Raw genomic sequence first — 16,799 nt, 5'->3', positions numbered from 1 at the left:
ACTGCCTAATTGGTTATCCCTTATCGCTCGATCAGAGAACTTCTAGCGCATCTCTTCAGTCCGTAGTACCTCAGTGTACCACTACTTTGAGCGTCGATTCTACCTGATTAGTCTCTTTAACGTCCATTGTTCATCACTGTTAAATTGTGTTCTGAGTCTGTATCTCCCCTGTTTACGCTTTGCAGTCCAGTAGCTGATTTCGAAATCTCTGTCTGACTATGACGTGTTCCACCTGAAATCTTCCTGAATCTGCCGGCCTTTCCAACCACATTTCTTCCTCTTGTGAATCTTGAACAGAGCATTCATTATTACCAGGTGAAATTTATTGCAGAACTCAATTAGTGTTTCTCCTCTCTTATTCCTAATATCAAGCCCATATTCACCCTTAACGGTATCTTCTACTCTTTCCTCTATATCCGCATACTCTGTTACATTTTCATCTCCCTTTATGCACTGTATTACCATTTCAATATTCTCATATCCTTTCTCTCACTCTTTATCTTTAGTTTGCGACGGCGGCATGTGTACCAGAACTATCGTTGTCCGTGTTAGTTTGCTGTCGATTCTGACAAGAACAATGCTGTCACTGAGCACACTCTTTGCCCTACCTTTCTATTCGTAACGAATACTACTCCCATTATACCATTTTCTACTTCTGTTGATATTACGTTAGACCTACCTGACCAGAAAACTTTGCATTCCATCCAAATCACTTCACTGACCCGCACTACATCTAGATTGAGCCTTTGCATTTTCCTTTTCAGATTTTCTGTCTTCCCTACCATATTTAAACTTCTGACATTCCGGGCCCCGACTTGCAGAACGTTATCCTCTCGTTGACTACTGAGTCTTTTTCTCATAGTCACCTCCCTCTTGCCAGTCCTCTCCCGACAATACGAATGGGGGATTAGTTCGGAATCTTTTACCACTGGATGTTCAGTCACAGGCTGTGTCCTGAGGATAAACATTATGTGTCTTTAGTGTAGTGGTTTCCATTGACTTCTGCATCACCATGTTCTGACACTCCACTCCTTTTCACATTCGTCAGACACCAGCAAACACACCCTGTGGGTGTGTTAGCATCGCTAGAACATTAATGAGGTTCAGAGTGGACCTTTATTCTATGACAGATTACATCGGTGTTCACCTGTAAAATTTGTTTAATTTCTCTATTGTTGTCATAGAAGGTAATGGGTTTACATAGATTGTGACATGACAATTTCAGAATAGTTGTCAAGATAACGTGTTAAGTCCTGCTTAGCATAAATAACACTGAACACCACAAAATCAAATTTAAGTAAAAGGTTCCCAATAAGATTTTTCTCACTTCTAGACAGTGAAGCACTGTCTGAGGTGGTCAGTATTACGACAAATCATCCGATTCCGGTTCTAAGTTCAGTACTATTTAGGATGACAATGAAGTCTACAGAGGATGGTTAGTTTTTGTGATGAGATGAGCAAAAGATTACTCTAGGTTGCTTATGTTCACAGTGGACGTTGGTGATCCAACAGTTTTACGCCTCTGCCAGTGACAGCGACGTGCTGACGGAAGCATGGCTGCGTGATGCGCTCTGTTCTACACTTGACGCTGGTTCTGAGGAGAGTCCCCGAAGTTTATCGTATGGTGTCTTTCGTAGCAAACTGTCCCCCGCCCCTGAGTCCTTTCGTGCTTCACGTCACGGCATTTTCAGACCATTGGGAGCGTTCCTTTCATCTTGTGGAAACTACCCCACCAATCGCAAAGTTCCTGCCTTTAAACTGGGTCGAAATATCGCCACTTTTACTCCTTCTGATTTATTTCTGCCAATCTGATATTTTGTGCTCGCTCATGACGCCTAAAAGTTACACGCACACAAGAGCACCACGGGTCTTTCACGTGAGCAACTACGTCGCTCGCCTGCTTGTATCCATCTGGAAATTCCCCAATGCAGTTTCCTAATGAATTTCTACTTCACAGACAGTGCTGGGCAGCTACCTGATCCCCTTAATATACCGTCTGGTGCGTTCGTGGTCTCTCTCGCTGCAGGTGACCAATCCCTGTTAGAAGCCATTCGGTGTATGTGGGCCGCGATGGCGCAACTCGAGTCTGCCCTAAAACTAATGCATTTTTTCCAGCAGCTTTTTTCACCTTTTGCTCATTGACATTAAGGATTTGGGTTTGGTGTGTTAAAATCAACATCCCTTTGCATTAAATACTGTACATTTTGATAGGGAAATCTGTTCACTGTCGCTGAAGTATGTCAGGTGACATATCCATCTACTTGTTATGATGTATAAGATCTCATGTAAGGTGCGAAATTAACATTCATTCAAGCTGTCACCTTCCATTGTTTTTTATCATTGCTGGTATTTCCCCTTTAAGAGAAGTTTCCCACCCTAAAGGCAAAAGAGTGTCCTGAACCTCTGTCCACTCCTGCGCTCTCTTTTACAAGGGCATTGTCAGAGTGAGGGTTACTTCATACACCAGAAGTCTTCGGCTGCCACCATGATGACGTGGTTCAAAATTTAAGTGATGATGATGTTCGAATCCAGGACCGCGGACGTTTTGATTACTAATCAATGACGAAACCCCATTTTTTCTTACAACGAAAGAAATATCAAATGAAATACTGTGGATCAAGAGTCTAACATGGACCAGCGGTTTTCCAGTTTAATGTCTTGGCAGCTATACTACTTTTTCTCAAAGGCAAAGAGAAAAAAGTTACCTAACCACTGCTCTTTTTAGACCACATGGGTAGTCTTTTTTTTTGTTTTGCATTACATTATAGAATAGTCACAGTCACCTTCAGGCTGGTGGAGACAAAATGCACAGGAGTAGAATCCGAAGGCCTGGCCACAATGCTTCACATCCCCCATCCCTCTTGTCTCATACCCAGTACCCGGTTACTGTGCTGCTCCCTCATATGGACATGGTACTAGGATAAATTCTTATTTTATTTTTATGCCTTTTTATTTTTTCTTTATTTTTTATGAATGTAGAACTTAAGGGACATAAATTCCACATCTCGGGTTTTCAAAAGAAAGCAGATCTTTTTCTCTAGGAAGACCACAATGAGAGGAGGCTCCAGAAGAAGGTAAACAAACAAATAAAAAAAATCTATCATATATCTAGATGAGCAATGTCCAGGTAGAACATATTTGCAAATAATACACGATAACTTGGAATCTTCTGCCACTTTCAATTAGCGTTCAGCACACATTGACAAAAAACAGGGGGGTTTATTTATCGTATCCAAGACATCACCATTTTGCAAAAAAAATTATATTACAATGCAAGAGAAGCAGTTATAATGCAGTAATACATGGTTATAAGGTAAATTAACTACAATAATATAGAAAAGTATGTAACATATAATGATAAGCGCTAAGGATGCGAAACAGAGCGATTTTCATATCCCACGTGAAGCCCAATACACTGCAGCTTGAATAGCCTTGTCATTTGCTTCAAATAGGTCTTGAGTCGAACACGGATTGTTTACTCTCCTGCAGACCAGTAGGTGTTGTGGGTCTTGCTGTTCTCCACACTCGCAGGGCTCGTCTGCACTGATGTAGCCCCATTTTTCCAAGTTTGCTCTGCATCTTGATACGCCTGTTCGTAGTCTATTCAGGGCTTTCCAGGTCGTATATGGGAGTTCAGAGCCAGCTGTGGGTTCTTCCCTGGGGCTATTCCCTGGTCTTCCTGGGTCCACATTGTACCACAGCACTTCTCGTCGTGCTCTAGGCGATAAAAGAGTTGCTTCAGTTGTTCGTAGGAAACTCTTCCTTGATTTAAGTCGGCGAGGTTGAAGATTGTATCCGAACATTGGATGCCTGGGATCTGTCTCCTGTTTATGTTTCTCGATTTCTGCGGCAGTCCTTCTTCTGATGTCTGGCGGGGCTATGCCCATGAGGTGGTACAGCTGCTTTGTGGGAGTTGGGCGGAGGCATCCTGTCACGATGCGTCCAGTCTCACTCAATGCTATATTTACTTGTTCAGCGTGGGTGGAATTTTGCCAAACGGGTGCCGAGTACTCCGCAGTGGAGAAACATAAAGCTAAAGCTGACGTGCGGAGAACTGTAGGTTGCGCTCCCCATCTGCTATTTGTTAGCTTGCGGATGATGTTGTTCCTGGCACTCACTTTCATCTTTGTGGTCAAACAGTGTTCCTTGTAGGTGAGAGCACGGTCAAGTTTAATCCCAAGATATTTTGGTGTGTCGCGGTGAGATAGATGTTGTCCCTTCCAGATTATGTTGAGTTTCCTCCTTGCTTCCTTATTACGTAGGTGAAAAGCACAGACCTGGGTTTTTGCTGGGTTTGGATTGAGGTGGTTATTATCACAATAGTCACCCAGCTTTTCAATCGCTAAAGTTAATTTACTTTCTACCTCTTCAAAGGTTTTCCCTGGGTGGCAACGACTGTATCGCCTGCATAGATGAAGGAGCGAGCGTCCATGCTGATCGGTTGGTCATTGGTATAGATATTATACAGCAATGGGGCAAGTGGCTGTAGTTAAGAAATTCTGCTACCTAGGCAGGAAAATAACCAATGGCGGGCGGAGCAAGAAGGACATCAAAAGCAGACTAGGTCTGGTAAAAAGAGCATTTCGGGATAAGAGGATTCTACTAGTATCAAAAATAGGCCTTAATTTGAGGGAGAAATTTCGGACAATGTACGTTTGGGGTCCATGTTAAAATGAATGAGTTAAGTTAAAAGTCATTGTAGTTCCGCATTTAACAAATTTACGGAAGAGGTAGACAAGACGTGATTTCTTTGTGCAATTCACTGTGTGACTGTCGACCATTAGCAGCATGATGGAAGGTGTCTGGTTTCCTAAAGGTTATATCAGAACAGAGAAGGTATAGGGATGTGACGCCAGCCATACCACACCAGTGTCATTATAGGTCTGTTACGATAATCGGTTCTACAGTAATAATAGTATACTTTTATAATTCTGTTTTTGCTTCTAATACTCATATTCGTAGTTTACAGTACAAAATATCTAAACCGCATGTATACAACAAACAAGCATAAAATGAGTGAAAATATTAATTAATGCCACTGCAAAGGAATTTATAGGTGTTCTCCAACAATGCTTGTTCTGGGCCTGGAATGTACTGCATCTTAGTAGCCTATTTCGACGAACTAGTTAAAATGCGAACTTTATTTTCATCTCGTAAAAGGGCGCTAAATTATCTGGTTCTGCAAAACAGCTGGTCAGACTGTTCATTTAAAAGAGGTCAGGGAGAGTTTTGTTCACCTCGATATAGTCGTATGGATTTCTAATAATCTAACTTACCATTTTGTTTCGGTAGGTTACACCCGTAGATTTTTGATCAACCTCCTTTTCTATTAATTAATGTGATGTAGGAATGAAATCGCTTGGAATAAGTTTTAACTAGAAGGTACTAGCGGACGCTACCAAACTCGAGCACATAGATGAGCATTATTTCTATTTATAGGCACTACAACGCCGTTTTAGTGCAGGCGGTGACTGGCGAACGGAAGATGGGCAAAATTTAGCAAAACTTATATGTACAATCGATGCTTTGGTGCATTTAGGAAGACACCTGTTGTTTCAAACCAACCTGTGCGTAAAACAGATCTGGTTATGTAAGATTCAGTCACTTTAGTCAGAAAACTTGTAAAATATGGTGCATGAGGAGTGCAGTATGGTTTGCTGTGCTTTTCCATCCAACACTTACAAAGATCAGGCCAACCCGTCTTTGGATTATCCTTCTGAGTCGTCGCGTAAGATTTCCTCCCACCTGTTTTGCCACAAAACCCTACAAATTGATGTCATTCGCAGGAGCAGTATTAGCGTCATCGGATTCTCCCGAAAGTGCAATTATATGTTCTGTCATTTCTAAGTGATGAAAGGGGAAGGTATTTTATTTGAAACAATGTTGGTGGAAACCCTTAAGATGTGTTTATTTACGGAAACACCGTAATTTCATAATAAATGAAACAATATAATACTTATTGACTCAAACTAGCCATTTTTAATTTAAAATGAAGCTGGAAGAGGGAGAAAGGAAAGGAAAATAATGACTGATAGCTGCATCGGGACGTTACATGTATCAGTGGCGAAGAGTGGAAACGGGTGCGGGACTGCGATTCGTAACCGGAATTTCCTGTTTAGTAGGCTGGAGCGTTAAACACTGGGCCACCCAGGACACATTGTTATCGCAGCTGTGCGGACTATCTCAGCACACAGCTCCACCTAGTGCCACATGTCCGCAGCCCTGTCCATCTCCTCCACGGTCGCTACTTTGAGATTTCGGCAGGATGTTGGTTGGTTGGTTGTTTGGGGGAAGAGACCAAACTGCGGGGTCATCGTTCTAATCGGATTAGGGAAGGATGGGGAATGAAGTCGGCCGTGCCCTTTCAAAGGAACCATCCCGGCATTTGCCTGGAGCGTCGGCAGGTCGTCGGAGGTACTTGTGCAACAGCACTGATGTGGGTGGATCCATTGACCATCTAGCTGAATCACTTACGCGAATGCGTCGTGTCTGTTCCTTGGGACGCATTCATATAGCAGTGACTAATACCAAGGTTTTGCGACAGAACTACATCGAAAGGCATCACATCGCAAACTGGCTACTGTGGCGCGCTCTCTAGATCTCGTACTTCCAGTTGTGGGAGATCTTAACCACTCTTACTGCTTCGCTAAGCCGGCCACGGTGGCCATGCGGTTCTAGGCGCTGTAGTCCGGAACCGCGCGACTGCTGCGGTCGCAGGTTCGAATCCTGCCTCGGGCATGGATGTGTGTGATGTCCTTAGGTTAGTTAGGTTTGTTCTAAGTTCTAGGGGACTGATGACCTCAGATGTCAAGTCCCACAGTGCTCAGAGCCATTTGAACCATTTTTTTGCTTCGCTAACGTAAAAAAAGTTCATCTGCTTTTTGAAATGACTACTGTCTAGGGTCTTAATGTTGTTGCAAGAAATTGTTTTTGACCAATTGACCTAACCTAACAGAAATAGTCAAAAATAGCTGTTATTAGTAAATATTTATTAAGGAAATTCAAATGGTTCGTGCCAGGGTGGCTGTAGTTTCACTGCGTATCGTTTCGCTGCCGTAACTGTCTTTGCCACAGCTAGCTAATCTCAGCGCTTCAGTCCACCGTCTACCGGCAACTCCAGATGGTCCAGGGGCGACCTCAGCCAATATGGCCAACGAAACGTTACTCCCTGGTATTCACTCTGCTGTACTGTCTGAGCTTATTGAATGCTACTGATTTCTGCAGGAGCAATACAAAATGTCGATCTGGAAAATAATGAAATCAAGTGTAATCTGAAAATGATGGTTGCCTTACACTTATAGACCACCGAGAGAGGTTTTGATAAGTATTCCCCCAAAAACCGTATTAGAAATGAGTAAATTAGAAGAAAGTTTATGTTATAATTATCGACTTCCTCATTCTAATGATCGTCTAAGTTCATGAATATAAGTAAACTCGTTTATGAGACATATCAAGCATTGCGTGAACTGTGTATTTCTTGACATCCCTTAAACGTGAAGTTATTTTTGCTGTATACAATGATTACAGGATTCAGTATTTTGGAATATCACTAACACCTAGCGACGCTTCTCCATACTTTCAGTAGAATTACTTGTGAATTATGTTCATTACCTCTGACTTGTATGACTTCACATGCGATCGTTCATAAATTTGCTTGTAGCCGTAGTACGAGATTGTTTAGAGAGAGAAGGAAAAAGAGTACTAAAGTATTTGCGCTAGTAGAATACAAATGCGGGAAACGCAAGTCCGAAACCAATTTATTGGACTCAACAAAACGAAACACTAATACAGTCTCCAAACGAACGACAGACTCGATCCCAACAGCGGATCGACACAATACCAAACAATAATGATAAAATATAAAAGACCCGACTCTCCACGGGGAACCAACACAATCAATAACTGTACAATGCCAAGAGATTCGTCGACTGTACCAGGCAAGAGATAGGCCAGGCCTCTGGCTGTGGCTGCTCTGTATCCATCCACGTGGTGCGTCGAACTGCCTTTTTCCGGCAGTGCACCTCCTTATAACTTCCGTTGGCAGAGGTCCCTGCCGGAACGATTTCCGATCACGTGCCTGCCGTATCAAAGTAGTTGTTGGGCTAGCTGGGACATCTGGTGAAGCTGTTCTGCAGGCTCCGAATATCGGATAGCGGACCTGGTGGTTGTTGATGGAGACCTAGTGATGTGTTGTGTTGTGCCCGCCGGTAATTATTTGTGTTTACAACACAGACGACGTACGTTTTCCTGCTGAACATACGGCCTCTGATGCAGTCATCCCGTGTTGGTTGGACGGGAAGTGGGACGCCGTTGCAGTAGGCGCTACGATGTATATGAACCGGGTGGCCACAGCAAGTACATCAACGAACAAAGCCAAATACAGCGAAATATTACATCACACCGCTTTTAAACTCAAAATCTTGAAACACACTGTATAACTGATGTGATACGAGGTTTTGAATGTTAATAGTATCGAGCGAAGTGCCAGGGGCTCCTGGTCAGACAGAAGACACTAGACAGGAGGGTGGTGATTCAAATCTTCTTCAGGCCATCCAGACTTAGGTTTCCCACGCTTTCCCGAAACCGCTTAACGCAAATTCCGGTATGGTTCCTCTGAAAAGGACGGCCTACTTCCTTCACCCTACTTCCACATTCCAAGTTTGTGTGCTCAGTCTCTAATGACATAACCGTCGGCGTGACGCTGAATCCTGATATTCTTTCCTTTCTTCAGATGACATTATCGTCGGCGTGACGTTAAAAATGGTAGTACAAGTTCACGAAGGGTATTTATTTCTGAAATACTGTCCGTAAAAGTAACGAACTTTTGTGTAATCCACCTCCATTGCTCTAAATACGGCGAATGTGTGTAGGTGTATCAACAATTAAATATCCACGAATCTGTTATTAGATGACTACCTTTTCTCATATTTTATAGTTCATTATCATTTAATTATTAATCACTTATCTTTTAATAAAAAGGAGAGGCAAAATATGAGTACAATGTCATAGTAATTAATAAACGATACTGTACCTGATGTTTATAACTTCTTCTCCTGTTTTTTTTACAGATTGTCAACGTCTCCTATTCATTCTTCGCCATTCTTCGTAATTTTAAAGAAGATTAGAAGCTATTCACTGTCGGTAAAGCTGGTCATGCCACTAAGAATGCACTTTCTCTTTTCTGACTGACACTCTACAATACTTGTTACGATATGTCGTAGCGCTGTTAATTGGAAGCATAACATGAAAAACAACGCATTAGCACATAAACAGCCCACATTTAAGCGATAGTAAAATTGTACCATAACTGTATATGACACATAGTGTGAAGTTTCACACATGAATACATCATTTAACCACATTGTATGAAGACACAGTTCAGACTGAGTATTGTAAGTGATGAACATAAAAAAATGTTCTTGCTTCCCTCCTAACGCACCGCGTAATTACATTCAAACCTTTTTCGATTCTCATTAAATGTATTTAAATTTCTTCATTCTCCACGTCCTTTGCAGTTGTATTTCGTACCTAAATACTGGGATACCATAGTAAAAAAGTGTATTATTAACCGAATGGTACAGTAATTTTCTTTGTATTAGGTTAATTTGAAACTGATGAGACTGGCTTCAGAGGGGATACCTAAGATGTTTTCTGTGACATATACACCTGGTTTTAAGTAAACAGAATCCATTGACAGCAACATCTCTATTTCTTGAACAAATAATATCTTACTGAACAAATCACGAGTAATGCAATTGAATTCTGAGAGTGAGTGAGTGAGATGACCGTTTCAGCTCTTGTAGTTGAACACAGAACAGAGTCCTAAGCAACTGGGGGAGCATTTATGGCTCTGTTTGATTTGAACCAAGTCAGTACTAACTTCAGGTGCGTTGTGTGTGTGTATCGAGAGAAAATTTCGTATTAAAACAAGTACTACGTCAGTATGCATATCCATTGAACTGCATAAAGTAACTTACCTGTGAATATGGGTAAATATGTTGTGTTAGTGAAGGATCATAAGACAACTGCCCATTTTCGGGCGTATGACTTTATTACTACAAGCTTTCCAGCCGAACAAACTCACGTAGCGTCGTATAGAAATAAATATTACAACTGTAAGAACAAATAGCTTACAGCGTTATAATGAGCTCCGTATTTCGTGATGAATGTTGATGCATCTCAGTTTCTATAAAAACACATTCAGCCACGAGTTTCTATAACACCACATACAAGCGCGGTAAACCTAAGGGCGTCAGATTGCTTTGTCCTTTTGCCACATGCATTCAACTGCATTTTTAAACTCTCTGACATATTTTATGTTATAATTTTATAATCAGGTTTCATCAGTAGTATGTATCTGCGAAGTATTACAGAGCGTGAGATAAGTATGCGTTTGTAACAATACAAAACTCAGTTTCAGCAACTAAATATCCCAATTATTCGGAAAGTTCAATTGCAGCAGCGAGACCATCTCCTAAATGTGTCATCCACTAGTTGTTGCCAGGTCTCTCTCAACACGACTAACCTGTCTTCTAACATAAAAACACGTACCACACTCAAAGGCAACATAGACATATTCCATCGCAAATCTATGAACCCATTTATTGGTACAAAAACGAAAAGAGACAAGAGTACAACTGTCTTTAACCCGGATGGTAACAATCATGGAGGGACATATAACTTTGACTGCTTGGTTGTGACTGAGGAATGAACTCTGAAGTGGAATGTCTGGAGTGGTAGTCTGACACTTATCAACCAATCCACTTTTTTTTGGTTAATTCAAGTGATACACTGAGGTGAAGTGACCGATACCAATGAAGTAATCGACACAGTCGAACTAATCAACGAAAAACGATTGTTTGCAATCATTGTACCCACTTTTCTCATACCTCCACATTTTCTGAAAAATTTCTTTGTTATTATGAAAGGTATCTGTGTAAAATTCTCGCTTAAAACGGGAAGCCAAAGAAATAACTTCACTGCACTAATTTGAAAAAAAAAAAAAATAGTGGCCTGCATATGATAATACACAGTAGGTCCACTGAAAGAGACCTAGCTCTATTAGAGTAATGGCACACTTAACTGTGCAATAAAAACATTCATGACACCTAGAGGGGCAACTATTCATGAGATGGTATTCGCTTGAATAAAATAGTAAAACTGAAAACAGGGACAAAATAAGGTGATAACATTTCCTTCAGTGGCTCCAGTTAACATTAAATACCAGATGAGTGGATAAGACAGTATGTACCCTCTTCACTAGAAACTGTTACGTTCCACACATGTTTATTTACTGTACCTTTTACTCACAACAAATTTAGTTTATCCGTTATAGTGCATAGCGACAGGGACAGTAGGAAATTAGCGTTCACAGGTATCTCGTGCACTGCATACGACATTCACTCCTTCACTTGGCAGCCTAGGGTCATGTAAATATTATAATTGTTCATATGTGGTGCGACTATACACAAAGTGATTATACATAATCACTGATATGTGGTTATCACACCAAATAAAGATGGATATAGGAACAATGGTTATACAAGACGTAGGTATGAACAGCCTCCCCTCAGCCCAGTACCAATGTAAACGTCCAAGTTGTTCAGAATACATAATTAGTAAATTTGTACTCGTTGCGTGTATAAATATCATTCATATGAATTTAGTTTTTTAGTGTTTACCCTTCACAAGAAGAATATGTTTGAATATGTTTAAAATTAGCTAGTACATGTGGCTACATTCTGAAAGGAGCCGGTATATACTCATAATGTTTCATGCTGGGTTTTTGACATACCGCTTCGTCACTGACAACATTCGTAATTTATTGTTTCCAGTGTTGTCGCACACTCACGGATAATGTGCATAAACAATTAATAATGTGAAAGAAGTTATACTACATGGTACAATAATATCTCTGGTTCACTTTCACCGTGCTCTGTAAACCGGCAAATAAAAATCAACGTTACCTTGTACAGCAGCAACTTCTCTGACGCTGGCATTACGATTATCGTCAACTGCACGAAGAACTGCCTCGTCCATCGTAGGTTTCCTCGTCGTTCTAGGTCTTCCCCAGTCGCGAGTCATAGGCTGGAATGTTCTGTGCTCCCTAAGACGCCGATCAATTGCTTCGAACGTCTTCCTGTCGGGTCACCTTCGTTCTGGAAATCTGTCTCGATACAAACCACGGCAATTGCCCCGTGCTAATCCATACATCAAATGGGCATCTGTAAACTCCGCATTTGTAAACATTGCACTGACTGCAAAACCACGTTCGTGATGAACACTAACCTGTTGATGCTACGTACTGGTGTGCTTCATGCTAGTACTGTAGAGCAATGAGTCGCATGTCAACACAAGCACCGAAGTCAACATTACCTTCCTTCAATTGGGCCAACTGTCGGTGAATCGAGGAAGTACAGTACATACTGACGAAACTAAAATGAGCTCTAACATGTAAATTAAGCGTTTCTGGACACATGTCCACATAACATCTTTTCTTTATTTGTGTGCGAGGAATGTTTCCTGAAATTGTTTGGCCGTACCTTTATGTAGCACCCTGTATAATCTCGCACGTGACTTATTTAAATTACAATAATGCAGCTCGTGAGCTATACTACAGCTGTATCACGAATCACTACAGATATTATGGCGCAACAGTTGTCTTAATGTGTGATTTATTTAACAGATCTTGATTCCGGGCGACGTGAGCCTGTTGTCAGGTTCTGGAAAGAGGCGAAGGATAATACTACTACTTCGTGTTATTAAACATAATAACATACATGTAATGGATGACGTCTATATTACTATATAGAGTAAAGTGCCTTAAAATTAATAGCTCATTAAGCAGAGTCAAAACTGATAGGCAGGCAGCAAGCACGGATTATTAAAACCAAAAGACACTTCGTTATATATCGTGGTACAACATGAAAAATTATTGATGGTGCCGGTTGCTACCGAATTTAGATGAAATAGAGATGAATGAAAATGTTGAACGAAAACACACAATTATGCAATAGTAATTTCTGCTTCCACCTGTGAATAGCAGCCACCAACCTAAACTCCTTAGCACAAATGCTTATAGTTTGTAATTTATAATGTAAGCAGTGAGCACATTTTGGATCGTTGGTCACTAATGGTAGTGTATGTGGGATAATATAGCAGTATCATGCTCTGTCAAATCTCAGTAGCTGCAAACATTATACCACAATTGCAGGATTGTTTGTAGGTTTTACTATGACTTGGTATATGCGCGCTCAGATGTTTCCGCGATGGCAGCAATAGTACTAGTGACGCTCATGTACCTGTAACAAGATAGTTCAAGTTTTGGTAAATGATTGGCACTTGATCTCGGTCAGCAAGGAGAGGTCTGCGAGAGTGTTAAGTGCTACCGGTAATTATGAGCGATTATATCATGATATGTGTAAGAGAAAGTCTCATATGTACTACATGTTTGACAAATCTTGTTTGCTACTTGCTTATTATTTTTGACTGCGCACCATGTTACATTAATTTTATGGTAGGTAATACTACATGCTTTTCCTTTAATGCATGCTGATACGCATAGTAACGCAAAATAATTATTTGTAGTTTTCTTCTTTTATAGACTTTGGTAATGTAATCACATCTCTCTCACACAAATGTAAAAGGACGGCACCCTTTCAACACGGAAGATCCATCTAGGAAACGCCATGTGCAGTAATAAGCAAATTTATCATGAAACGATAAGTATGGCGAATAAAAAACCAAAATTTATCGGCATCTTTCGTGGTGCTGCGTGTATCATGGTCGTGTTCCATAAGAGATTGCGGAGTATCTCCCACAGGGTACAGCTGTCACAACCATTCTCTATATCTTGTGTCAGGACTGATAACACAGTATCTTTTTAAAGACGCTACAGTCAGCGAACTGTAAAAAGTCAGCGAACTATAACAAGTAGTCCGGTTCGAATGACTAGTGTGTGAGGCTTCAACCTGGAATCAGGTTTGCTTTCGATGTAATTTCATCCCGACCGTTCGTATTTCGTTGCTTATTTTTACGAAAGCTGCCTCTCGTTAGAAATCACAAAGCTGCACAAACCCGTTTCCTGACCTTGTTGGCGTGAGGCCAAGCCAGGCAGAGGGTATCGACTGACTCTGGCGGTAAGCGTGCACGTCCCAAGTTAAACCAAGGTTCCTCTGAAGACTGGCAGGATTTCAGGTGAGCCGACCGCTATGACCGAGCGGTTATAGGCACTTCAATCCAGAACCGCGCTGCTGCTAGGGTCTCAGGTTCGAATCCTGCCTCGGATGTGGATGTGTGTGATGTCCTTAGGTTAGTTAGGTTTAAGTCTAGGGGACTGATGACAAAAAAAAGGTTCAAATGGCTCTGAGCACTATGGGACTTAACATATGAGGTCATCAGTCTCCTAGCACTTAGAACTGCTTAATCCTAAGTAACCTAAGGACATCACACACATCCATGCCCGAGGCAGGATTCGAACCTGCAACCATAGCGGTCTCGCGGTTCCAGACTGAAGCGCCTAGAACCGCTCGGCCACACAGGCCTCAGATTCAAATGTTAAGTTCCATAGTGCTAAGAGCCATTTGAACCATTTCAGGCGAAGACAGCCGCTGTATGACCTGAGCTTGGCGAATCCAGATGGTAGCCTGGAACTGTCAGCGGAGGCCGACAAATCGTATATCAGCGGCTACGTCTCGTCTTTGACACTGGATTAGATTCGACCGATGACTTGAGTGGAGTGTGCACAGAACACCAGAGTCATTCTGCTACCAGTTAAGGTGGGAGCATTGATACTACCTTCAGACCGGTTGTTATGACGGGAAGCAGGCTACCACCGTGTAGTTGGCTGCGGAAACATCACATTGTGCGACACCATGTAGCAACACAATGACAGGCGGTAGAGCATCAAATAATGGTACTACTGAGATGACATAGGGCACAAAACATCTCTTGACGCTCTCTTTCCAGCTTGCAAATGACCTGATATTGTAACAGAATACATATAGATCATGCTGTAAGCCGATCGAGTTACTTCTTGTACTGTGTGCTTTCTCTCAAGATATCTCATTGCTCATATTGTTAATGGGCATGGGAGATCGTACCAGCACCTGCCACCCTGATTTGATTAGAATGTCCTCCTTACCCCTCCGACCTGCACCCCATATCTTCATGCAGGGAGTGGAAAACCACCAGGATAGGTCGCATGCAAAGGCAGAGAGGAGGGACGCAAATTTGCATGGAAAAATTTCTGCTTCGTACGCGACACACTTCCCTACCTCCAGAGTATCGACAGGGTGTTAACTGAGGTTTTACATCTCTAAAAAGTTCTGAAAGTAATCAGACACTGAATATTTTCCTATTTTAAAAGTGGATAGAAGGGTGAGCACCTGTCTTATGAATAATAAAACTGTTGACATTTTCGTCATTTATAAAATCAGTTTCTTGACAACTGATTTGATTTAAGCAAAATAACTTAACACTTTGCCTTACAATTTTCACATCCTACTTTTGATTACTAATTATACCTTTCCGCTACAGAGTCAAGTAGGAACACACCTACATGCAAGTTATGTCACACGGTGCCATTTATGAGGAACGTATCGTTGTACACTTCCTTCTGTGTTGTAGCAAAATAATGTATGTGCGATATACAGGCTGGAGAGAAACAATCTGTCAACATGTTCAGATTAGTCTAGGGGATGTCGAATCGAACAAAATTTTCTGAATGGCTTGTAGTCATAACTGTATCTTTATGCATCCATGGCCATAAAATGACACACTGCCAGTGAATTAAAGTGTTTGGGTTAAATCAAGACACGGGAAGCATCCAGAAGGGGAGAACGAACCCAAATGAAATTTCAGGTTTGAGACGGTGTAAGTTCAGTCAGATTGGAGTCAAATTAACGACGAACTTGTCAGTGTGAGGTCACTTACCAGTACAACGTTGTACCCGCTCTGAACTAGAAGCATGTACTTATTCGGTTGGGTAGGTGACATAAAGCCATCGTATCCTCTTCTGAGGCGAGCTGGCCCACCACTGTTGTAACTGGTCCTCGATATCCTGGGACTGAGACGACGTCTGAGCGTGTCCCACACATCTTCCATTGGCAACAGTTCTTGGAATCCTGCTGGCCACTGGAGTATCTTAACATCAGGAAGATAGTTCACAGAGGTAAGTCCCTTGTGTGGACGAGTGCTGTCCTGTTGATAAATGGCGCCGTGATACAGTCGCATGAGAAGTAACAGAACACACGATGTCTGCCATCTGTGTCATGAACTGATACCCAATGCCTTCCAACACTATGATTCCAGGTGTAACACCGCTGTGCCTCTACAAAGCATTGGATGAATGTAACATCTTTCCAGGTCACAGTCATACTGACTAACGATGGTCATCCATGGTAGTGTGGAACCGCGATTCATCGCTGAACACCATGCGACGTCGTTACTAGCACCCATGCTGTGTTTACGAATTAAATCCGTGATTTTATATGTAACCTTCTGCAAAACACTATAGGAAACAGAAAAAAGGTTACGTTATGCTTTGCAGAAGGAGGAGTTTATAAAGTCCAATAATAGGCTGTACTCCAAAAACAGTACCGCAGTAAGATAGCCGTCTTGATAGTCTAAGACTCTAAGTTGTAGTGTTACTAATAATGGAATCTAAGGGTTGCATCTTTCGGTTTTTGCAGTCGTACAGAGAGTATCAATGGTCTTTTGTTCTGACAAGTACAGTACATCCACAATGTAAGCTAAAACGATAATGAAAAAAGAATTTAAATTTTAAACTAATTTCTCTC

At 41.6% G+C, this 16,799-nt stretch overlaps 1 protein-coding gene across 1 annotated transcript in view; it reads left to right on the top strand.

The window, feature by feature from the left end:
* LOC124619915 (odorant receptor Or2-like) overlaps positions 1 to 9,393 on the top strand; it is a 45,328-nt gene extending 35,935 nt beyond the window's left edge. Inside the window, exon 5 of the mRNA XM_047146550.1 lies at positions 9,069 to 9,393. Within this exon, the coding sequence (XP_047002506.1) occupies positions 9,069 to 9,125 (57 nt within the window). The 3' untranslated portion in view covers positions 9,126 to 9,393. The remainder of the gene's footprint in view (positions 1 to 9,068) is intronic.
* Positions 9,394 to 16,799: the final 7,406 nt, after the last annotated feature.

This window comes from Schistocerca americana, chromosome 6, assembly GCF_021461395.2.
Source record: "Schistocerca americana isolate TAMUIC-IGC-003095 chromosome 6, iqSchAmer2.1, whole genome shotgun sequence".
Lineage (NCBI taxonomy): Eukaryota > Metazoa > Arthropoda > Insecta > Orthoptera > Acrididae > Schistocerca > Schistocerca americana.
Note: the sequence above shows the minus strand (reverse complement) of the source record. Positions and strands in the feature narration are given on the sequence as shown.